General features: G+C 39.7%; 1 protein-coding gene and 1 long non-coding RNA gene across 3 annotated transcripts in view; one reads left to right on the forward strand and one right to left on the reverse strand.

Annotated features, from left to right (window-relative positions):
* Positions 1–2,307, forward strand: part of LOC112450333 — a 35,160-nt gene extending 32,853 nt beyond the window's left edge. For both annotated transcript variants that reach the window (XR_003038905.2, XR_003038907.2), the window contains one exon: positions 2,200–2,307. This is a non-coding gene — a long non-coding RNA (uncharacterized LOC112450333). The remainder of the gene's footprint in view (positions 1–2,199) is intronic.
* nnt (nicotinamide nucleotide transhydrogenase) lies at positions 103–24,775 on the reverse strand. The gene is made up of 22 exons (XM_017410649.3): positions 24,628–24,775; positions 22,769–22,959; positions 19,846–20,075; positions 19,284–19,501; positions 18,660–18,747; positions 18,416–18,504; positions 17,689–17,876; positions 17,244–17,377; positions 16,947–17,138; positions 15,959–16,112; positions 14,637–14,798; positions 12,447–12,557; positions 10,334–10,479; positions 9,899–10,094; positions 9,052–9,285; positions 8,769–8,929; positions 6,463–6,642; positions 6,045–6,204; positions 3,940–4,021; positions 2,868–2,986; positions 2,209–2,324; positions 103–2,021 (listed from the first exon to the last, which is right to left on the reverse strand). The coding sequence occupies exons 2-22, from the start codon at positions 22,920–22,922 to the stop codon at positions 1,872–1,874; spliced, it is 3,264 nt and encodes a 1,087-aa protein (XP_017266138.1). The 5' UTR covers positions 22,923–22,959; positions 24,628–24,775; the 3' UTR covers positions 103–1,871.
* Positions 24,776–24,787: the final 12 nt, after the last annotated feature.

The raw sequence follows: 24,787 nt of genomic DNA on the forward strand, positions 1-24,787 counted from the left end.
TAAAAATCTTAAAGCAAACTTTGCACGTCAGAAAGTTAACATTTGCAGAATTTTACAGCATCTTTAAAAAAAAAAAAAGAACCCGATAGAAGAAATGACACCTTCTGTGTAAATACAGGTTTATTGGGGAAGAAAATGTTCCATGATAAAACAGGAGAGGAAAATCAAATTCACAGTACATTTCATCTTCGTAACACGGTGCATTGAAACCTACGCCTTCAAAACCCTGTTGCTGCTTTGCGCTTTTATGCCTGATAAAAATACTCCAAAAAAAAAAAGAAAAGCTAAGAGCATAAAGGGGGCATATTTGCAAAATTTGATTTAGCTTCCTTTTAAGAATTTGATCCAAAATGCCTGCAATTCACAAATGCTGTGCCGACATCTTAATATTGAAGTTACTAAAGATTGAATCGACTGACAAATCAGAACTCTCCCTCCTCCTGAGCACCAAAGACATCTGCAGCTCTGCTGACATCTGCAGCTTTACACTTTAGTTGCAAAACAGAAAAAAACCAACTTGCCATCAAGAACCTTGAGGTCTGAAAATGCAACGCAAAACAAAATACTGTTGGTCCTGGTTTTGGAAATAGGAAAGCTGCGGATAAGGAATGAAAATGGTCCACTGAGGCAGACAGAGTAAAATAAGTTGGTCAGATGGAGAGCCTATGGCAAGGCATTGGGACATTTAAAGGAGAGGTAGGATAGTTGTCAATGTATCAGGTTCCAGGGTGAAACTAATTATTAACTTCTTACAGTATTCCTTTAAGCTAATCATCTGTTTTATGATGAAAGTTTTACCCAGATCTAAAAATCCCTCATGGAGCAAAGACAGATTGTCTCATATCAGTGGTTACAACAGGAGCCAAACTGTGAATCTAACCAGATTAAGTGTCAAAGGAAAAAGGTTTGGCACAAGGTTATGTTGATGGTATTAAACAGGAAAATGAAATCTTTCCTCATGCATCATTTGGATTCCTACACAATCGTCAGGTTAAATATTGGCCCATTGTACAAAATGCGTTCCTTCATTTCCCTGTAGAGCAGTAACAAGGGGACACACTGGAGTGGATTGGTCACATTCACTTAAAAAGACAAAAAACAAAAAAAATCTATTCACCAATCTGAGCAACAAGTGTTTGTAAGAGCAGGACAGCCTCAACATTTCAGCACAACAATGGTCCTATAAAAACAACTTTGTTTTTTTTGTATGAATTCCTCCCCCTTTAGTCTCAAGGATCTAAATGTGGTTGCTGCACTTAAAGCAAAGTTACCTCGGGAAAAGTTGTGGACCAAAAAAAAAATCGGAATTGAAAGAACTTAACAAAATCCTTAACACTATTCTACTTTTAGTCTTTGTTACTGGAAAAAAAAGATGAGGATTTATTGCCAGGAATATCAAATCAAACGCTGGAGTAAAGGAGGATGAAACTCTTTACAGTAAAGAAAAAATGATGTTGGTGCTTCAAACTGTGATTTATCATTGTCACTTTTCAGTTCAGCTAATTCCTAAAACATCCTGTGAGACTGATCTAATACTTTAATACACCTATAGTCCTGATTTATTTTTACATGAATACACGTGTCTAAGTTAGCAGCAGCCTTTCAGCAGGCTGCTTCCCTTCCTTTAGTATCTAAAAATAAAAGAAGTGTTAAAGAGAAAATATCTGTATTTAAGTACATTACCTCTGTGAGAAATAAATATACAGCATCCTCATTTTATGAGTTTCACAAGCATTAACTTTTACCAAGTTTTCTTTTATTTTTAGACCATAGGAAGGGTTTTCCTCTGATGTCAGTTGACAAAGTCGGAGTACTTTTGGAAAACGTTTCCTTAGTTGTTTTCTTTCCGTGCTCTCAGACCCAGAGCCACGTTAAAGGCCTTGGGACTCGCGGACCTTGGCCTGCAGGGCGTCGCACGTCTTCTTTGCATCGCCTAGCAGCATCGCAGTGTTGGGTTTGTAGAAGATGGGGTTGTCCACGGCAGCGTATCCCACGCCCAGAGAACGCTTCATCACAATCACCTAGAAAGGACAGGATGATTAGCATCAAGTGAGAATTTGAGGCAAACTTTCTGGAACAAAGAAGAACCTGGATTTGTACCAATCTGCGTTTGTGAATCAGGACCAGTTCTTTAGAGACTTGTGGGCATTTTTTGTCTTCATCTTTCTGTCGATGATCTTATTTTCCTCCTTCCACCAGATGTCTCACCTGCTTGGACTTCCAGACCTCCAGCACGGGCATGCCTGCAATGATGGAGTTGGGGTCTTCTTGGGCGGCAGAGTTCACCGTGTCGTTGGCGCCGATCACCAGGACCAGGTCAGTTTCTGCATGTGCAAACTACAAATTAGTTTTCAAACCAAATTAAATGGCTCATTTAACAGGAAATGACATGGAAAACTTGGACACTAAGAGATTAGCTTTTTGTGAAAAGGAAATTTCTGGACATGACGACAAAATTACATATCTGAACTATTGTTTCAATGTTGCAAGCAGAAAAGTACTTAAGTTGTAGCACTTCCTGAATTTGAAGAGTTTGGTGTTCGTGTATACAGTATGAGCAATATTCAACTTTAAGAGAAAATCACAAGTTATCCCATAAGTTATTAAATTATAATTATGGAGAGTTTTACCAGGATCTGGTCAGTTTAGATGTCAAATACATTGTAAACAATTCACAGGACTTTTATATTAAAATCATTGAAAATTAAAGCTAAATCAAAAATTTTCATTTTGTCCTTACATAAAACATAAAGACAACTTGACAACTGTTGGACTATCTCAATTAAATGTAAGAGCAAAACTGTCACTATTCTGATTTTTGGGACGTTCATTGGCTCCAAATTCTCTCGAACGCAGACAGGACTCACCAGGGAAGTCCTCATTAATCTCCTCCATTTCCAGAACGATATCGTACGGGACGCCGGCTTCAGCCAGCAGCACGTTGAGCTGACCGGGCATACGGCCGGCCACTGGATGAATCCCAAACCTGGGCCAAACAAAGGCTGACTTTTACACAAAACCCCTCCAAGAAGAGACAGAAAATGAGGTGACTGAGGAAGAATCTAAATAAATAAAGCTGAGCAAAGGAGGCGTTAAACAGTTTTTACACACAACCCCCGCTGCCCTCCTCCATCAGAATCATTTGTTGTGTGTTCACTCTGGTGTGTAACTGGGTATACACAGCTCTCAAACTCAATTAGCCAAGTCATCTAACCAGCTCAGGAAACTCCTTGTTCTTCCCACCATTCGAGCCGCCTACAAACGCGAGCGACAAACTTTTGAAAATATATTGCATCACTGTTTGCTAACTTGAGGTGCACAAAGAACACAGATCGCCTTATGGTTTTAATAACTGTGACATGAAATTCAAAAGAAACACGGAGTTTCTGCCGAACACGTGTCGACACGACGGTGGGGCTTTGGGTGAGACCATCCTGTGTTTCCAGACTTTTAGTGATGTGTGTAAAATGCAACAAAGACATTAAAGTGGCTGGTTAACTGAGACAAAAAAAAGAACAATTACACAGATCGTTGGAAGTAAGAGGATAAATTAAGAAATAAGACAAAACAAAAAAGACAAATCGGGGCAAAGAAATGTTTTCCTTTTTTTCCCCTTCTGACCACCCACTTTCCTCTAATCAGGCACAAATGCTCCACAGAGCAGCAGCTGCACCAGCCAGGATCAAACAGAGGCAGGAAAATTGCGCAAGGTTCCAGCGTACCTTGTTTCTTTCCTCACACACACTTATCAAACAGGTTAAAGCATCCATCAGTCTCTACTTGGGTCAGTTTACAGCTCATTTACAAATTTATCTACATCTATTTGTTTGTATAAAACCCTTTGGTATAACATTTAGTTGTAAACTATGTCCCGACATCTTGTAAGCAGGTTTTTCGCAACAAATTATGTAAATTTAATGCAAGTAATCATCTCTTTACCTGACTTTCTTGCCAGCCTCTTTGAGCAGCTTCACTAACTCAGCGATGGGGTACTGGGCCTTTGCAGCACAAAGTCCATAACCTGAAAGACATTTTAAAATAACAACAGTGTAAACAATGTTGTCTGTACGTTATTGCTACACACAAAAAAAAAAAAATCTTAAGTTTGGAGAGAGAGGGACTCATGTGAACACACAGACATCAGCATTCAATAATCTTTGACTTAAAGTCTAAGTTAAAACAAGATGTGCCCGAAGTCCAAACACATCAAAGACAAGAGTTTAATCAGATCCAATAAAGTCCTGAGAATTTCCAGCAATGTTCCGGAGGGCCTGCATGTGACGATTTTCAACCATGACGAACAAGTGTCTGTGCTCAAAACAACTCCTTTCTGCCAGCCTCAACCGTCAGCTGCTCCGAAGGCTGGAAAAGGTTCATCTGCAGGAAAATATTTAACTAATTTTACAGCGCTAATGTGTGGGGGAAAAACACCTACGCCAGCTGCTCAATATAACCATCACTAATAACAATATGTGGCTACAACCACCAGTTACTCATCGACAAATTCTATATGTTTTTCCTACTTTTACTTTAAGTCTCTCATTACTTTTATATTCAATGATGCCGGTGTATGTTCTGAGCTTCTTTTTTTTTTTTAATCCCACACACAAGCACGTGTCAAATGGTCCACTGAAGTTTACAAGCCTTGTCACAACAACCAGTCAGAAACTGTCTTTTTACGACACGCCAATTAAAGTGACATGGCTTCAAACTGAGCTCAAAAAAACACAGATTAAAGAAAACAACAGCTCCTTCCAAAAAACAGACTGTTGTCCAGCAAAACTATTTATAGATTTTCACCCCTATTCTGTCAATTCTTTTTCGAACTTGCGCTGCCAATATTCTCACACGATTTTTTCCCCCCATGTAAGAAAAACACACGGTGCCAGAGCATGCAGATATGGACCAGACGAAGCCAAGAAAACACTTCTGTTTATCAAGCGGAGTCTTAACTGTTAACACAGACGTCAATCAGGCCAAGTGACTGTGATGGCTCCGGTTCGAAAAAGTGGTCAAAATGGAAACAAGGGCAGTGACTGAAGCTGGCGCAGAGTAACAGACTCTTACGCATTAACAAAACAGAAAAGTGGCAGGTGTTTACAGCATTTTTTCCCCCACTGGATTTACTGTTATGTAATTGATGTTAATGATTAAAATTATCGCACACACGCTGAGACTTGGTGTGGTATTTTTAAGACAAAAAGAATTTTCTTCCTAACACTCTGCCTGAACTGGTGTAAAACAAAGACTGTGCGCACACAGGTTTAAAAGCTTTGTTACTATCTGATTGGTTTAAAAACAAAAAAAAAAGGAACGTATACATCCTAACCTGCACTGAATCCTTCATTTCAGTTTCACTGGATCGTGTGACCAGTCTTGCATTTCTTGTAAACTGCAGTGATTTCCTCTGAAAACTTAGTTTTTGTAAATTGGCACTCAGCTCTGCGACTGGAATCACCGGTCTGCAGGCTGGATGTTTTCAGTCTGTGTTTACATGCATCCGCGTGAGCGAAGCAGCTCTTTGGGTCTGGATTGCAACCGTCTGAGGGGAGAGCTGAAAGGCTTCTGGGCCACCCCGCTGACGCATTTACAGCAGCCAATTCAAGGACGGCCGCAACTGTGGGAGGCTATCGCACGTTCAGCGTCAAGTCAAACACTGAAAACGTGTGAAACAAAGAAAACCATGCAGCTGGGACAAAGGTTGGACCCCACACTTCAGCTCAGAAAGAGGAACAACAAGCCACTTCGGATGGAATGAGGGTAAGCAGGGTTTGTTGACAACTCAAACACTACGCTCCAATTTCCCCTTGACCTCGCACAGAGGTGCTCCACTGTACAACGTCTATTTACGAGTTACTGCCGACCACACACAAACGAGACGAGGGTGTTTTTATGTGTGTGCACGTTCTGCCGTGACTTGTCATTTATGGTGACGTAAGAAAAGGTCAAACAAACAGAACGTGCACTTTGCTGATGCTGGGAGAGGGGAAAGTGATGTTTAATTCATTTATCAAACCTGAGTGTGTGTGTTTTCAGTGTTTTACCTGGAGTGATAATTATGTTTTGAGCCTCTTTAATCATGTCAACGGTCTGATCCACGTTGACCTCTGTGTGAGTACCCGTGATCTCCATGGGCTTTCCTGTACCGGTGGAAGATGTACCGTAACCTCCCAGGATCACATTAGCCAGGGAACGATTCATGGCCTGAGGGAGAAGAAAACATGTTCTGATTTTATTTTTTAATTGAAGCCATACTCTTTACTCAAGTGTGTACAGAAAGATCTGTACAGCAAATCAAAACAGGGATTCCACGTTGTTACTGAAATAGTGAAGAGTTCCTCCTGGTGGACAGGAGAGGAACAACATGTGTTCATCTTCAAATATCCTCAATACAGCAATTCATAACAAAACAGTGAACAGAGAAAGCAAAGCAGCAACATTTCCTCAGCGTTCTCTGCTTACCACACACATAATGTACGAGAGAATGGCTCCAGACGAGCCGATGAGCGCTCCGACGATGGTGAGCAGGTTGTTATTTAGCAGGAAGCCCTCGGCACACAGAGCCCAGCCTGAGTAACTGTTCAGTACGGTGATGACGACCGGCATGTCGGCGCCTCCGATAGCTGCCGTCAAAGTTACACCCTGCAAGGAGAACAATTAAAGTTCAACCAAAACTCGTTAAAGTTTGAAATAGAGCTTCAAAGAGTGGTTGTGTAATAAGACATTTTAATTATAATAAATTGACAGTCAATTCCATTTTTTTTATTGTGTAAAAATACGCTGTTACAGGCCAGACCAGCCTGTTGGATAACCTGTGACCCTGTCTTATGTGTGCTGTGGTAGCAGGACTTGTCTGATGCTGTGAAATCCATTTTTCCCCTCTCATTTTTACTAATTATAAAAGAAAATCTCCTTCGGTGAGTCTGAATAGACTCCAGGTAAACATGAAATATTCAGCACCGTGTTCACAGGCACCAAAGGTAAAATAAAGGCCCAGAAAACACAAAGTTTCTTCTGTGATTCTTTCAGCTTCTTGTTGCTACACAGAAGGTGTGTGAAGTGAAAATGTTACGACAACTACAAGAAAAACGAAGAACTGGAAAACTACTTTTGATTAGAGTTTCGAAAAGTTAAAGGAGAGAATTATCAAGATAATTCTTACATCTATACATGGGCCAGGACTGTGCTAAATTTGCACTTTGTTTTATTTTAAAATTTCTGCATCTACCCTGGTGGTTATTAAAACTTGTAATTTAAACTGTACGGGATTCGATTTGTAAAATAAAGCGGGGAAACAAGCAGAGGGGCAAAAACTAAATGCATGAAATCTGATATAAAGAACCTGAAATGTGGAGCAACAGTTAAATGGCTCATTGCCCGTAGAGAAGACAGCAAAAAAAAATATGGTGTACTTTCATTTGCTTTATCCAGTTTGACTTTAAAGTCAGCAATGAAGGGATAGTTGAACATCTCCAGTGATTTGATGCTAAAAAGAATAAACAGGGCTGAGCACAAATGCATTGTATTTTCAATATAATGGTCTACAATTTAATGCATCAAAGCAGTCTTTTGCAATATTATATACTGCACACTATATTAATGTATTGCAATATATTGTGCAACTAAAAGACTAGAGAAGGATAGTCAACATAAGGAACAAAAATCTGGGCCTTTATACAAGAGCTTGACTCATCTAATGCTGCACATTTTCATACCTTTGACAACCAAACTACTAAAATCTACAGCCATAGTCATAAATTATTTCTACATCACTTTATCTTAAACTAATTCATCCCCTAAACAAGAAACATTATTCACAATTAGATTCCCGTCTTTTCTAACCCTTCATCATTTCTACAGATTTTGTTTAAGAGCCAACTGCAGTTACCAAAGCAGCATCGATATTCAGAATTATCTGTGTGTTTAATTTATCTCAGCTCAAACATAGTTGGTTCATACTGACCACTCAGCAACCCTATTTTTAGAAAGTTGAGCAAGTCCACAAACCCGTGCACATGATTCATAATACTGTACTTGAATTACTGATTAGAGGCACACTGCATAAAAAGGAAACAGAAATAATAATCATCTGGTTTCTCTTGGAATAAATTGATATTTTGTTTTTGCTTTGGCTAATACTTCCACTGATTTCCTCAGCAACACATGTAAAAAAACAAAACAACAATCTGAGGCAGCAACCAACCAGTGAAACACTTTCTTTACTTTTTGCATACGATGCATGTCCGCTCTGATTAACTTCTAGAGGTCAAAGGTAGCTGGAGTTGCTATTTATTGCCATTTACTTTTTTAGATTCTTTCATGCTGATGACTACTGACAACTTCAGCAATTTAACAAAGATTTTCAAACACCGACAGGGCTTTATATTGGTGTAGCCCTCATTAAATAGTTCATCAGACAGAGTAACATGTCAGACCAGCTTGCCTATAACTGCCAGCTCTCCGCTTCGCTCAGTCTTTGGGCAGCAATCGTTTCCTGTTACTTGACATTTATTAGAAAAGCCTTCTGTCGTTTCTGCTTTCACTTTTCATATCCTACTCTGTCTCTGGCATGCCTTCCTCCCCCTAATTCTGTAAAATAATTTTCCCTTCCTGGAGTTTACTGATGTTTTTAATACCATTTTTATATGTTTAGTCTGTCAGCATGTAAAGACGTTTCAATCTGCAATATTTATGTCCTTATTTTTTACTTTAAAAAGTGCTATACTGGGAGCAACAACACATCTGAGAAGTGCACACGTGCAGCGTACCATGACAGCAGAGAGGGCAGAAACTGATCCCAGACAGGTCATGCCTGTGGTGTAGCTTGGATCCATCATGTAGGGAATCATCCCACCGACACAGGCTGCCATGAGACTGGCATTGAGAGCATGACGAGCAGGGAGCATCAGGGGGGCACTGTTCAGAAAACCTGCAGAAACATAAAAGGGAGGAGATAAGAGGGTGATGGAAATGTGAATAATAATAATAATATAGTTTAGGAATAGAATTTTAAGAATTACAAAATGAAGAAAGTGGCTCAGCTTTTCTCACCTTGCAGCTTGCCGTAGGCCACCAAAGAGCCACTGAAAGTGATTCCGCCAATGTAGGTGCCCAGGTAGGCAACTATCTTGGTGAGGTTGGCTGCGGGGTCCGTGGCGAAGTGGGGGAACTCGATCATATATTCGGCCACACAGGTGAGTACTGCAGCCAGTCCGACCAGGCTGTGGAATGCGGCCACGAGCTGAGGCAAGTCGGTGATCTCAATTTTCTTAGCAATGGCCAAGCCTGGAGATACACACACACACACACACACACACACACACACACACACACACAAACCATGCAAATAACAAGCAGGTGCACACACACTCCAGAGGACTGCTGGGAAGTGGGCATTTGAAGAGCCAGGTGTTGCTGATGAAGTCTGCTTTGGGAATTTCCAGGTTTTCCTTTTGCTCTACAATATACCAGTACGTGTGCGTTTGTGTGTGTGCACATGTGTCCTACAGGAAGCCTTTCAACACTGCTGTATCTGGAAAACAACATTATTATCTGTGTGGATAGTTTAGTCTGGTTTTTCTGCTTTGTTACTGGAACAATTAGCATATAAATGATTAAACTGTTCTGAAAGGGAGAGAGAAAGTGAGTAATACACGATGCTGACCAGTCTGACAGACCTCCTGTGTCTGGTGAGAGTTAGTCATGTTGTGTTTGATGTAAACATCACAAACTCTCAGCACACCTGCTTCTTCTTCTAGCTGATCTTGGAATACAGGCACACACATGCAAAACAACACAAAACCCACATCTATCTGCTGCAGCACCATTCTACTAGTCTCAGAGTTTTTTCCTGAAAGTTGTTCGGCTGTTCTCTTATTTTAAATATATGTAAACTCACCGGCACTGCCACCCACAGCCATGGCTGCGCTCATTTGTGCCAGCAGCTCAGGACTCGGTTGGAGAGCACCCAGAGTGGCAGCCATGCCCCCTGCGACTCCAATCATACCCAGGGCATTTCCCAACCGGGCTGTGCTCTGGTTGGAAAGGCCAGCGAGGGCACCGACACAGCACAGCCCTGAGCCCAAGTACATCATCTGTTGAGAAACAGAAACAGAGTGGAAAAAAAGATGTTGAGGATAAGGATTGCAGGCAAAAAACAAAACAAAACCACAAAACAATTTTTAGTTGGACAGTCCTACACAACATCTGAACAAAGAAATGATTTAGAGGTCTGAAAGTCTTGCACAGTCACGTTGTTTCGTGCCAGTTCTGTGGGTCAAAAATCACAATTACTCTGTATACTGAAGGCAAGAACATCAACGTCTTGTTGCACCTGTTCAATGTTGTATCCAGAATGCAGAGCGGCAGCATAGCCTCCGACGAACACACCACCAGGAAGGAGGTAGAGGTAGTTGTACTCGGGAGGGTCAGTGGGGCGTTTGAACATGTCCAGCATTTTCTTGGTTACCAGGAAACCACCTGCAAAAAAAACACAGAGAAAAAAAAATATTTTTACTTACAAGTTCAAGAAATGAGGTTTAAAACTAATGACAACAGGAAAAAAATGTTTTAAATTAGGTGCAAGACAAAAAAAAAAAATGTGTGGAGGAAGGCAGTCAAGGCAATAAAACTAGGTCAACAGGTGTTGCAAAGTCAACAGCTAGAAGTTTTTTGCCAAGTCCAATAACCAATGTCAGGAATTTAATGAGTCTACTTTATGTCAGGATAAATATTTCAAATAGAAAACCTCAGAAGTGTCAACCTGGGACCAGACAGTGTCTCACTGCTTTACAGGAAAATCTCACGTTACCATTTTCCCCTCTGGCATGATGGTAACCACGTGAACACACATGCAGCCTCACATACGAGGGTGAATCAGAGGTTAGCCCTGGTTTCTTTCCAGTACATGTAATTTTAGCCAAAGAATGTCCGACTTAATACATAGAATAATAATTTAGATACTATGATTGCAGATATGTCTAAGTCAATATATTAATATGGAAGAAAATTCTTGTATTTAAACGACACCGTGCCAGTATCCACTTATTTATCTTGGGTATTTTATTTTTTTTTATCTGAACCTGAAAAGCTTAAGAATAAAAAAAAAAAAAGCCTTTTACTTAACAATTTAAGTCATGAGGAAAACCAAGAGTTTTTTTTCCCCCTCAGAAACAAAACAGGGTTTTTGCATTTCTCTGAGGTTTAAGGTAAAGGGTAGATTAAGCAAATTAAGTCAGAAACGTGAAACGTAAATCCTCAATGTAGCGTTGAAGTTGAAATGAGTAAATGAGCTTAAGATGTACTCACTCAAAATCCATTATAATTACACATTTCTCCAGGTTGATGAATGTTTTTGATTGTGCCCTAAAATACAAGTGCTATTACACATCCAAACCCAGAGACTTGTGTTTATTTGGTTAGTTTACACAGTAAGTGCGTAAAAAGCAATGGTTACTTTTTTTCAGTGATACTCGGCATCTCAACCACCACAGCTTTCATCGTACCCTTTGTCTTTTCAGCTGACAAAACAAGTAATGAATTCCAGGGTTCAAATGTTGTGTTTGCAAACAGTAACAACCATTCTGCTAGTACAATAAAAACCTAAGCGATTTTACAAAATAATGTGGAAATAAAACATAAAATACACGTGATAGAAAGGCCAGGGAAAAACATGATGGAAGTATTTGAAAATGTTTAGTAGAGCAAGTAATCTAAATGTACGACCTCGACACAAGAGTCTCCTCGTCCTCCCAACCATAGTTAGCTTATACAATGAAAATGAAGGGGGGTTCAGGTACAGACCCTTTAAATTACATTGCAGGAAAATCTGAAATAAGTTGAGTGAATATTTAAAGTCTATGACAGCTGTAGTATCAGTTTGTTATTGATCAAATACAAGGAATCTGGAAGGAAATTAAGATGCTTATACTTTAAAGCAGGCCTGACTGTGCACTTGAAATTAAAACCTTGTGTGTTTGACTTCTCTCGAACATGCAATATTGAGAGGTTTTTATGCACTTAAACAAACAGATTGAACAGGTCTTTTATGCCAGTCAACTGTTCATTTGCTGTTGTCAGACTCGCCCCTGATTCCCAGCTGTGAGCTAATAGGAGAAATTCAAGCCTGCAAGAACACCGAGTTTCCCAGGACTATTAGAGAGTGATGAGTATTATAATGACTTCAGGAATACTTTATCATTTTAATGAGAATTATTAAAGTTTGAAAAAAAAAAAAAAAACTGGATGTGTGTGGTCCAAGCCAGAAGCATCGACTCTGGCCGGAGCAGAGGGGTACAAAGCGAAGCTGTAAAACTTGTGCTGGAATAATGTTTTCGTACAATCAATACAAAATACCTCAATCATCAGCCTGGGTTGATATTTTATTGGCTTGAGGTTGCTGTAACTGGTAGGGATTGCTGCGAGGTGCCTATGTTGGGGTGACTCACCGGCGATGTTGACTGAAGAGATGAAGGCAGCGAGCACAGCCAGTGTCTGCGCAGTATTAGTTGGCAAGTAGCCGCCTCCCATCAGGGACAGACCACCCACAGCCGTCAGACCTGCAGACAACATATACGTCAGTGTTTATGGCATTACATTTTCGATTAAATAATACAGAAAACCTCGGTGAAAACGAGAAAAACAAACAGGAACGCTGAAGAATAAATCCATCATTAAAGTTAATATTTATTAGATTTGTTTAGCAGCCACTCCTACAGACTTTGTGCTCAGAATCTAGTTTGCCTGCCGGACTGGAAAAAAGAAAGAAACGGGAAGATGTAGCGATAAAACAGGAAAGGAGAGAGTTGTGTGTGTGCTTTAACCAAAAGCGGCTCAGGGAACCTTGATAACATCATTCCTGTAATGATTTACAGGCAGTAAGATGCAACCCTGAGAGCCTGGGCTCACACAAACGTGTGTGCAGCTTAGGGTGACTAACAGGTGTGTGTTTGTGCTGGACATCCACAAGCCGAAATCAGACTATCATTTGAAGAAAGATAAAGTGGAAATTTGACCCATTTTCTCTGCCAAAAACCAGCTTTAGAATCAGGTTTGTTTATCAGCTTTTATGCAGAGTTTCAAATGTTGCCAAACATCATTTCTCAACTTTTATCATGTAATTACAAGCTTATTTAAAATCTGTAACAACATGAAAGAGGTGATCACAGAAGGCAACAAGATGATGCAGAAGAAGACAATCTGACAGAATCACAAGTCGTCTGCACGTGTACTTCACAGAAATGAACACCTGAAAAAGTGTCAAATCTGCATACTGTAATCATTAGAACGTTTTATTCTAATTACTAAATTATCATCAGTAGACTAGAACAGAATCATCTTCACTGTTATTGCAAAGGAAAACAAAATTTGAAACACTACATATTGCATTATATTGGGAATATTGCATAAATATTGTATCCATATACAGTTATGTCTATGAGTATTTGGACAAAGAGATATTTTGCCTTTTTGCTGAAATCTGTATGTTATTTATGCACGCACAGACTTTCAGATTTAAGGTGATAAATATCAAACACTGCATAAACAATTTAACCAACTAGCACATTTCTACATAGATAGTCTATGGACAGTAATGAAAACAAAAAAGGTGGAGAGAAAAGGAGATGATGGCAGATAAAGGGTAGACAATATGGACAAAAAAAAATCTTTGGAAACATTTTAAGTAAAAAGATTAAAATGACTGTCATGTAATGCTCAAATATTACACTGTGGGCTTTTTTGTTGTTGTTGCCAAATGGTGAACATAGAAAGCAGCAATAAAAACAAGAAGAAGATAAAGAACATGTGGAAGACAGATGTGAAAAGGCTACAAGAAAGTCACTAATAAAGTTTTTTTTAAGTGAAAACTGTCTTTTCGTTGTTCATCTGCGTCCAAGAGTAAACAAGCAAAAGACCTTCAAAGATCACCTACAATGTGTTACTTCTTACCATAATGTGGGGCATTAGTACAATGCTGGAACACCCTCATGGTAAATGGTAAATGGCTTGCACTTGTATAGTGCTTAATCTAGTCCAAGGACCCCAAAGCGCTTCACACTACCATCATTAACACATTCAGAGGTAGCCACAGCTGCCCTGGAGCGGGCTGACAGAAGTGAGGCTGCCATCACACCGGCGCCACCGAGCCCTCTGACCACCACCAGTAGGCGAGGCAGGTGAAGTGAAGTCCAAGGACACAAGGGCTGAGACTGATGGAGCAGTCACTGCCGCCCCCACATGCATTTCCCTCTCTAACCTCTCAACAACACAGCAGACAACAACAGAAGCCTTAAACTTTTATTTAAACTCAATGGAAAAAAAGAAAAAACGAGGTAACAAAAAGTCTGCTGCGCTGATGTGCAACATGTTTGGTTCTCTATTTTTTTTTATTTCATACTATTACAATGTGGGAGACAACAAGGGTTATCAATGGAAGCAAATTCTAATGTTAGAAATGACACTTTAGTGTGAAAAGTTCAAACCTCAGCCCTCAAAAAAAATGTTAAGCTAAATTAAAAAGCCTTTTACCCATACCTGTCACATGCAAGGGTACAGAATGATGACTTTGTGTGGACGCAGTGTTTAAAACTGACTTGATTAGGTGTTTGATATATATGCTGTATCAGACAATAACAAACCTGAGATGGCATTGGTGACAGACATGAGTGGGGAGTGCAGAGCAGGAGTGACTCCCCACACTGTGTGGTATCCCACGATACCGGCAAGACCGAAGGTGGTGACCATCTGAGGGAAGGCAGCGTTAGGAGCCGACAAGCCCAGACTCAGCAAGGTGCCAATACCTGGTACAAAGAGCGAGAGGACAAGTGAGACAACTGGAACTGTCTGTGCTGCATATTTCAGAGCAGGTTATTATACAAAGTCATGTCTACTGGTGACTTCCTAACTTAGAGCTAAGAGTTAATCAGACATTTTGTTTCACACAAAAGTTAAAAACTGAAAAATGAACTCATAAAGTGACTAGAATATTCTTTGTTTTCATTTCTAACATCTTTTACATTTATGAAGTAATGGTGCAGTCCAGTATTATTAGAAATAACTGGGATCATGTCAGCACAAATGTAATAATTTATCACCTGTATCACACAGCTGGGTAAATCTTAAAGACCCAACCTGTTTCCTCCTCCTTTCCCCCCCATCATTTGATGTAATTACCTGGAAAAGTTTACAATTTTTGACTTCATCTTTTCGCCTTTCATCCTCTGCTAGACATGACATATTTGCCACGCACTGTTATTATCTTAAAACCTTAAGAACAAACAGATATCATTTATATTTATGTTCCTATTTTCACAATAATCTCCTAATAAAATGACTAATTTATACTACTACAAATTAAGACACACCTACAGCCCATCACCTCTTGACAGTGGCAGTTTGAGCAGTATGTTGTATTAAGAACATTTCCTAATTTACAAGCATTAGCAGATTACATCCCTAATAGGCACATGACCACTCATGTTGGCCTGTTTTCCTTAAACTTCATCAGTATAATAATAAAAAAGCAATTTATTTGGTTACTACTGAGAAATACAGTAAATTTTCTTTAGAAGAGAAAAGGTAAAATAATTTTTTCATTTATGGCAAACTCATTTAAAAAGCTACAGGTCGTAAAACCAAAGCTGTTTAGAAAAGTAAAGCAGCTCATATCAATAGCTGTGAGGTGGTATTGAGTGGGGAAACATCTCAAACTCCTAAACGATGTGTGAAGCACATTAAGTAAATGTGGTGCATTTACACAGAGCACTGTGAGAAGCCCCCACTGCACTTCAAACAAACAGCATGAAACCATTTTTACAATACGCACTTCCTGACACTAACAGGGTGCCTGTGTGTGTGAGCGCCCTCGCAACGTGCCTGCCACTTCTCATCTCCTGCACACGTTCCAGCAGTGACTTAAAAAGCAGCTTGTTAACCCACCCTTCACCTTAAAGCTACTAACCTCCAGTGTAAACGCCAGCGGTGGTGAGTGTAGCCCTGAAAGGGGAGATCTGTGCTGCCTTCTCTGCCTCCAGTTCCTGGACGGTCTTGGGTTTAGGAGGAGCTGCAGTGGGCACGTTGTTAGGCTGGGGAGCCGGGAACAGGTTCTTTCCATTCTAGAGGTGAGGATAAATAAAGAATTTTAACACAAAAAGCAAATGGGGCTTGCTAAGCCAACGTATTAATCATCGTACAAGTTAACGGCCAACATCTTTTAGAAAATTCACTGAACAAAGTGGTGAAAATTATAAGTACAAGGGACATTCCTATTTGATTTTAAGCATCAGATTAGGGTCCCAATTGAGGCACTTTAAGGCTGACAGGGAAATGAGTACACCTCAACTTGCAAACTTTGTTTTCCATCAGCCATTTTATAAACAGCTGTCTGCTGCTTGGACATATTTAAAAGTGGAAAACAAAAACAGTTTAAAAGCTGATGGTAGGGACAGAGATTGACTCAAAAATTCCAGTTTTTTTTTTAAAGTTAGCTAACATTTAACCACAAAGAGAACATATTCACACAGCTGACTCAGGCTAATGCTCTGTCAAAGCACAGGAAGGTGAAGGTGGCTTCTGTTTCTCAGAAGAAAAAGAAAAAACCCGAATCACTCAGGTTGGTACTATAGATTTTAATTGGCTTGAGTCCAAGTTCAGCCTTTCCCTCTTATGCTAAATATTTGACAGTGCTGCTTGGGTGCTGTGCAATAAAAGTTTGCCACCATCAATGAGGTGATATTTTTATCACACTGTTTCTGCTGCAAAGAGAGAAAGAGAACAGTACCATGTAATCCTAGGGTGACATCTAGTGACCAAAGCAGGTAACTACACCATGCTGAATAATTTTTTCACGACTATGTATCCTAGACTTCTTTCTATGCTCCAATTTATGTGAAACATTACCAAGAGCACATACAAGTTTCTTTGGTTTGCTGCCACATGAGACCTCATACCTGCATGACAATAGATCCTCTGACAACGTGATCCATGGTCCCGTAGTCAAACACATCCTTGACGTCGAGGTAGAAGTTTTCCTTGTCTGGGCTGATTGCTCGCAGCAGCTTAGTGATGTTGTTGGAGTACAGAGTGCTGGACTGCGTCGGTAATCGGCTCGGGATGTCTGTGTAGCCAATGTGGGTCACTCCCTGAAGAGAAATATGTTTAAATAAAATATTAAATCAAAACAAAAAAATTATTATGGAAACATTAACTCGTTTTTAGGCATGTGTGAGAGTAGAATAAACACTGACCTTGTGTACTGACAGTTCTCCTGGAACTGTGGTCTCAATATTTCCACCAGCCTCAGCAGCCAAGTCCACCACCACCGAACCATCCCTCATGCTCTCCACCATTGGTTTGGTGATTAGGATGGGTGCACGCTTACCTGCAATGTTATTATCAAAAGACAAACATGACAGCCTTACAGCTTCAAATCAAACGTGTATCCCCTGTGGCTGACTGAGCGCACTGTGTGTACATTTCAGTCATGACACACAAATTCATTGTAAAAAATGTCTCTAATTGCTTGCTCAGACCACAAGTTTTTCATTATTCTTTCGTGACATATCAGCTAGAAAAAATAAAAGTAATGTTTATGTACCCTTGATTTCTGGAACAGCATCAGCATGAGAACTGAAGCCTTGAACGTTTAGATTAAAACTGCAAAAAACCTGAGTGTCCTGCATGTGAACGCACCAGGGATCAGAGCAGTAGTGATGATGATGTCCACTTCTTGACACTGTTTGGCAAACAGCTTCATCTCTGCCTCTATGAACTCCTTCGACATTTCCTTGGCGTAGCCTCCCTGACCTTCTCCTGACTCTTTTATGTCCACCTCCAGCGGCTCTGCACCAAGAGATTTAAACTGCTCCAAAGCTGCAGCTCTGAAAGAGAAAGGAGATGTGGTGGAAAAGCTTCCCGTCATTGTCTGACATAAAATATCTGAACATAAACATGCAAAATGCATGTTGCATGTGATGAAAAAGTCAAATAATGATGATCTGTATTCAGGTATTTTCATGTTATTGTTTAATATATAAGAAACATGTTACATTAAAATAATTAATTCATGAATGGGACCTGATTTTTGAAAAAAAAAAAAAAACTTACTCTAAAAAATTGGTTTAAAAAGTGAGAATTTTGAACAAATACATCAAAACTAAAAACAATGCAAAGAATTTCTAAAAGTGACACTGAATAAGAGTTGATGTGACACTGAGTTGCATACAAACAGGAAACCAGCATATTAACTGAAAAAGGTGCAATTCCTAAAAATAAATCACTTAAATTCATCTCACATAATACTGAAACAGAGCACATTACTTCATTTAACGTCAGCTCAATCGGCAGCATAAATCTGTATTACTATGTGATTACAGCCTTTCCAGCACAGTGATTTAGAGCCATAAAATGACAAACAAACCTGGTATCAAATCCTCTGACGATGGCTCCCATAGCCCTGGCAGAACCAGCTGCTGCCAGACCGGCTACACCACCTCCGATAATCAGCACCTGTTCACAAACATGTACGGAAAAACAGCTAGACTCAAGCGGTATAAAAATGCACCATGTTTACGGTCAAAACTGCAGTAGACGGCCTCACAGGATGGACTTTACACAATAAATGAAAATATAGGTACGGTAAAACACACGCTCGTAATACACACCTTAGCAGGAGGAACCTTCCCAGCTGCTGTGATCTGTCCGGTGAAAAACCGCCCAAAGCTGTTAGCTGCCAGGACGACTGACTTGTACCTGGAGGAAAAAGAAATATATACATATAAAACAGCAGATGCTTATAAACGCACATATATAAAAAGAAATGTGGAATTAGGCATCTAAAAGTTGTTTATTTATACTGAGCAAACAGGGTGTCAATATGATAAGTTTAAGCAAATAATGTGACTCAGGGAAAAACTATAAAAACAGTACGCTTGCTATATTCTTGAATTTAAGTTTTTTTCAAAAAGCTGAGAGTACACATGTACTATATGTGCAGCAAGTTTACATTTTCTTTCAATTTGCTTTATGCTCCTTTAAAATGCTCCACATTAGCTTTTATGTCTCTGTTGTAAATAAGACTTCAAAGATTTTCTTTGCAACATGAAAAGCTAAATTTAAGATAAACCAGGTTGAAATAGTTTGTTGTGACAAAGTTGAATTAAAATAATTTTTTTTAAAAAAGGACCAATAACATTTGAATACCAAAGTTTGGCAAACAACGCTCAAGCTTCAGTTAAAAAAATAAATAAATAACTTGTAAATGTGAAATTAAGTCATTCTGTACATACCCTGCAATGTTTGCCATGGAGCTCAGAGCATCAAAACCCTGAGCGATGGTGACTCTGGGTACCTGGTCCATAGCCAGGACTGTGGCTTTCTTCTGGGACAGCATGTCCATCAGCTCGGGGTTCTGAGCTGGGTAGATAAAACTGAGTAAAGTCGTTGCTTCCTTCATCTTCTCCACCTCATGGACACCCAAGGCTGGGTTAAATGTGGGCGCACGGACCTGGAGTCATACAAATTGCACAGATACTAAAATCGTATCATATAAAATGTTTTTATTTTTCTTCTCTTGAGCCTTACAAAATGTTGCCACAGACCAGAAAAGTTGATACAAATTTCATAAAAATCAGGGAAATGTAAGAAGATGCTCAATTTAAAATGGCTCATATTAGTATCAGGGAAAAAAGGTCCTGATTGGGTCATCCCTGCCTTTAACCCATATCATTTTAAAGCTCAATTTCCCTCCACACTGAGCCATTAACATAAACTGCCTTTACAAGGTCTCAAGTGACAATAAAAAGAAAACACCTTTATTAAGAGGCATATATGAGATGCTTTCAAACCTACTTTAACCAACAGATCAGAGGCCAGCACGTCTTCAACGCCTTTAATTGTTGCTCCAGCCTGAGTGTACATGTCATCAGGGAACTTCGAAGACTCTCCAGCTCCAGACTCCACGACAACGTTGAAGCCCTGCTTGATGAGAGCCTGAACGCCCGCTGGGGACAGCGCCACACGGCGTTCATTCTGGAAGATTTCTTTGGGAACTCCAACTGTGAGCTGCTTGTATGGGATTCCTGGGGGAGGGGAGGCAAAAACAAACAACAAACTCACATTTCATGACCAACTGATGAAAGAGTACAAACAATACCCTGGACCAGGGGTGTCAAACTCCAAGCCTCGAGGGCCGCTGTCCTGGGAGTTTTAGTTTTTTTCTGCTCCAACACACCTGATTCAAATGGTTTAATTACCTCCTCACCAAATCATCAAGTTCTCCAGGAGCATGGCAACAAGTCATCCATTTAAAGCAGGTGTTTTAAAGCAAGAACACGTCTAAACCATGCAGGAAAGCGGCCCCTGAGGAATAGAGTTTGACACCCCTGCCCTGGACTGACAGAAGGGCTACAAGTTGGATATTTTGACTGTCTTAAACCATTATTAGTCAAAAAATGTCTTTAAAAAGGATCAGGCTTATATTGGCTGTAATTAATACATTTCACTAGCAGACAAAAATCAGGGAATAAATCTCGTTTTCATTCATTAATAGTTCTATTTGTGAAACTTTTTAGTGCTTTTATCTGCCTGTAGAGCTCAAGCAACAAGCAGGTCATGTTTTGTTGACTAATGGAAAATCCCACATCAGCTTTTTCTCTGTCCCTTCGTCTACACAAACAAAAAAAATATATCTTTCCTTTCTCAGCTCATTCTGCTGCGATGACCCATCCTCTCATGACTGTTTTTACTAAAAGCTGCACAACTTAAGGCATCTAAAAACCCAATTGCCAGCATTCTAAATCATTTCAGCGTTCAAAAATCTAAATGACAAGACTCCATGGTTGCTTTTGTCCTTCCCAGACAGCATGACAAAGTCTGTCGCAGCTGATTCATCTTATCCTCTTATCACAAAGAGTTATTTCCTCTTTGCTTTAGAAAAAAACAGAGGACATTTATTTCTCTGTTGTTTTAAAATGTCTGTAAACAGCGTTAACATTTCAGGAGAATATTTCCGTGCGTCATTTCAGTCCATCTTAAGTACTTCATGCCTTTGTATTGTTTATTTTTAAAATAATAACATAAAATGTATAGGCAAACGGCGCAACAGGTAATTTCCTTCCCTGTTTTGTCCTTCTGGTGGCATTACCCAAGAGTTTGTGTTTATTGTTTTTTTATTTGAACTACGTTTGCTTTGCTGTCTTTGATAAACTCATTACATGACTTTTTTTTTAGCTCAATACCCCACATGGGTCAGACCAAACCTCCCCCAAAAAAACAGATTACAATAACCACTATAGGTCATGATAAATGACAATAGAAAATCGTCTCACATGGACCTTCAACATCATCACAGTCTCAGTCGTTTCTGTTTGTCTGTAAGGTCAAAGAGTAAAGACTTTAAGCTGACATGAGCGTGTTCAGAACAGAAGCGACCAGCTGGTACTAGAGCCGGCTGAACTGTGGGAATGTTAGCCTCTGCCGCTACGAACCAGAAAGAGAAAAACATCAGCACAACCTTACACACACACAGACAGACCTAAAGCTCCTGAAACCAGCTTGTACTAGATTTACAGCACCCACACTTCCTGGCTGGTCAAAGTGTGAAGAGAATAATGTCTGATGGCAGCAGTAAAGTGACACTGAAGCTGAAAGACTGTCCTCTGTTTGGTTTAATTGCTTTCTGTATTGCCAAAACAAGGAATTAACGTTGGGATGACTCTAAAGAGGTAGAAGTTTATCATATCTTTAGATCCATTCATTGAAAACCATGTTAAAAACATGCAGCTGAATGTGAACAGAAACTACAGGTGATGTTACTTTTATGCTATCAGTAGTTAAAGTCGATCTGTAAACTGGTGCATGTGATGTGCAGCTTCCAACAGGAAGAAAACCTGCAGGCTTTCCAAGGGTCAAAGCAATCTTTTATGATCTAATTTACTTTCAGATAAATACTTCTATAAAACCTGTAACAAAGTCTAACTGCTTAAATCTGCAGCCTGTAGCACTGCATCAGGTTAAAAAAGCTTTAAGCAAATGTTTCAACCCAAAACTGGGCCACTTCGAGGGCTTTTATTTTACAAAGTTGTCAGCATTATTTATACTTTATGAGTCAATTCCAACATGCTTTTATTTTCTGTTCTTTGTGGAAAATGTGACCATGTTCATACAAAACTGCCGAAGTTCTTTTTTTCTTGTTCTTTGAGATTCAACTCGTTTTTCATTAAAAGTTACCAATTAATCTTACAGTAACTGACAACTTTAGATGCAATTTTCCTTTAAAAAAATTAAACATAACTGACCTATTAAAAGAGTACTTTGTGAGATAAACCTAATATGAACTGCGAAGCAACATTAGATCCTTCGTAGTAGAAAAACAGCCAAATCAATAGCTGCAAAGACGATCTGAAAATAACCTCTCCACGTATGATGTCAGATCAAATGTTTACAGTTTACTGTTTTTACTCAGTGTGCCTACAAGGTCTAAATGTCATTTTGACACAAGCAGGAAAGAATGTCAATGTCAAAACCTTCATGTTTTTATTATAAGCTGTCCAAAATCCATGCTGGTATTGGCATTTTGTACCAGCAAAGATCACATGACCTCAGCAGAGAGCATTCATTGAAGAATTATATCACCACTGAGTTTCTTTGTACTGTACATTAATTCATTTCAAACCAGAGAACTTATCATTTCATATATAAAGATGCATTAGGTGGTTTCTAGAAACAGTTTTATTTATATATGCTACTACCGAATCACCGTGCAGCGTCCTACCTGGACTGGCACATCGCCAGAGAGCTTGATGGGTCCTAAAGGAACGCACGCAGGTGGATTTGATGGCAGAGCCGCCGCGCACCTTCGCACAGGAGATGCTGCCGAGCACGGGGGCTGAGCAGCTGACCGCCACGACACGCAGGAGGCTCGCCATGGTGCACGCACTCCTGACACTCGCACTGCAGGGGGACCTCCACGGGACAGACAGCAGACAGAGAGGTGGGGGACGGTTAGAGACTGGATGAAAGCGTGCACAAGTGAGAGGGAAACTAGAAGAGTCAATATGTTTCCCAAGACTATCAGCTGACTGCACACACATAAAAACTTTGAAGAAGAACATACAACATGAATAACTCCTAATCATGCAACAGGTCACAATCAATCCCATGTAGTTTACCCTAAAATACAAAAACAATTTGGTGTCGCTTCTGTATAACTTTGCAAAAATTAAAAAAAGAAAAGACCATCAGATATCAGCACAAACGTTGCAATTCTTTAAATTGCAGCTCAGGAGCGAAAGGAGCCAACAGCGTGTGGGATTCCATGTTTACTCTGAATTGAGATAAAGGGACTAGGATAAACTGGCGCGGTAGGGTTTAATCTAGAATTTACTGGATTGCTTTAAACTTCTCTTTCACCCTAATAAAATGAGATCACGGACAGGTCAAAGACACACACCGGCCTGAGAGCCGAAATGAAAGCAAAGTAAACAAATATCACAACAAATATGTGCTGGAAATTGAACTTAAAGGGGGAAATCTGCACTGTTTATTTGATTTAATATTCAGCTTCACCTCTGTATTGTTTATTGAATAAAACTGGGTTGATTTACAACTTCTGTTTCATCTTTATCTTTAGGTTACTGACTACTGTTTCTTAGGATATTTGGTGGCTATTTCATGTTAGTTTTTAAAAATAATGATTAACAGTTATTTTTATAGCGGGTTTTTTGACTGTAATATTTTGTTCTACACAGAAAAAATAAAATCAAAAAACGTTTTAACTACACAGTTTAAACACTAAAAAGTTTTGAGAACTGGTTTTATTTTAATTTGGTTGTTCAATTAATCTGCAACTTAAAAAAAATAAAGTAAAAGTACCTGAATCAACAACTCTAATGTAAAGAAATCCTGCAAAGAGCATTTAATAAACAGCAAAACTACTCAATTTAGGCCTGAACCCTGTTATTTAAAGTGACTTTTTGTCCATCTGTAGAGAATTATGACCATGGAAACAGTCAGTGAATATAAACAATAGGAAACCTGTTCAAAGTATCCTGATTAAATGTAAATAAAACCCAAACTGTGACAGCAGTACCACTCAGTACAACTTCTCATGATGTCAGTGCAGTCTGTCATTTTTTGGTTAATTACTGCATGGTCCAAAACTGAACATATGCTACTATTTCTAATAAAAACCTTTAAGTAGATATGTGTTGTGGTCAGGAAGCTCTGGCTAACGGTCTCTGGTTAACTTTTAAGTTAGCACAATGAGTGGTTCATTCATAAAAAATGCCTTCTGCACAACAGCACTGCCATTGACCAAACCTGAAGTTTTAATGTGTTTTTGGCAACGCAGTCGCCACTAATGTTCCTCTGTGGGCCAAAGACCCTTTCATCCGTGCAGACCTCCAATTCTCTCCAACGAGGACAGCGGTGGAAGCTAACATGCTAACCGGCGGGCTAGCCTGAGCTAAGAAGAAAAAGAAACAAACAAAAAAAAACCCCACAGCTGTTTCGCTGTTGCGGGCGACTTATGAGTAAGAAAACAGCCGTCTCCGCAACCACCGAATGCAAAACGAAACGAGTACAAAGCGAAAAGTGGGAGCAGTGAGGTTAATGACGAATAACTCGACTGACCTTTTGCAGATACTCCGAGCTCCGTGCAGCGCAGGCGAACTCACGTCGACCCGGAAGGAGTTCGTTCAGCTGCGGCCCGTAATACAGGAGGCGTTTCAGAGGACGACTCCGTCTGTTGTCAAGCGCAGAAAACACACAAGTCCCATGTTTGACACGACAT

This window comes from Kryptolebias marmoratus, linkage group LG14, assembly GCF_001649575.2.
Source record: "Kryptolebias marmoratus isolate JLee-2015 linkage group LG14, ASM164957v2, whole genome shotgun sequence".
Classification (NCBI taxonomy): Eukaryota; Metazoa; Chordata; class Actinopteri; order Cyprinodontiformes; family Rivulidae; genus Kryptolebias; species Kryptolebias marmoratus.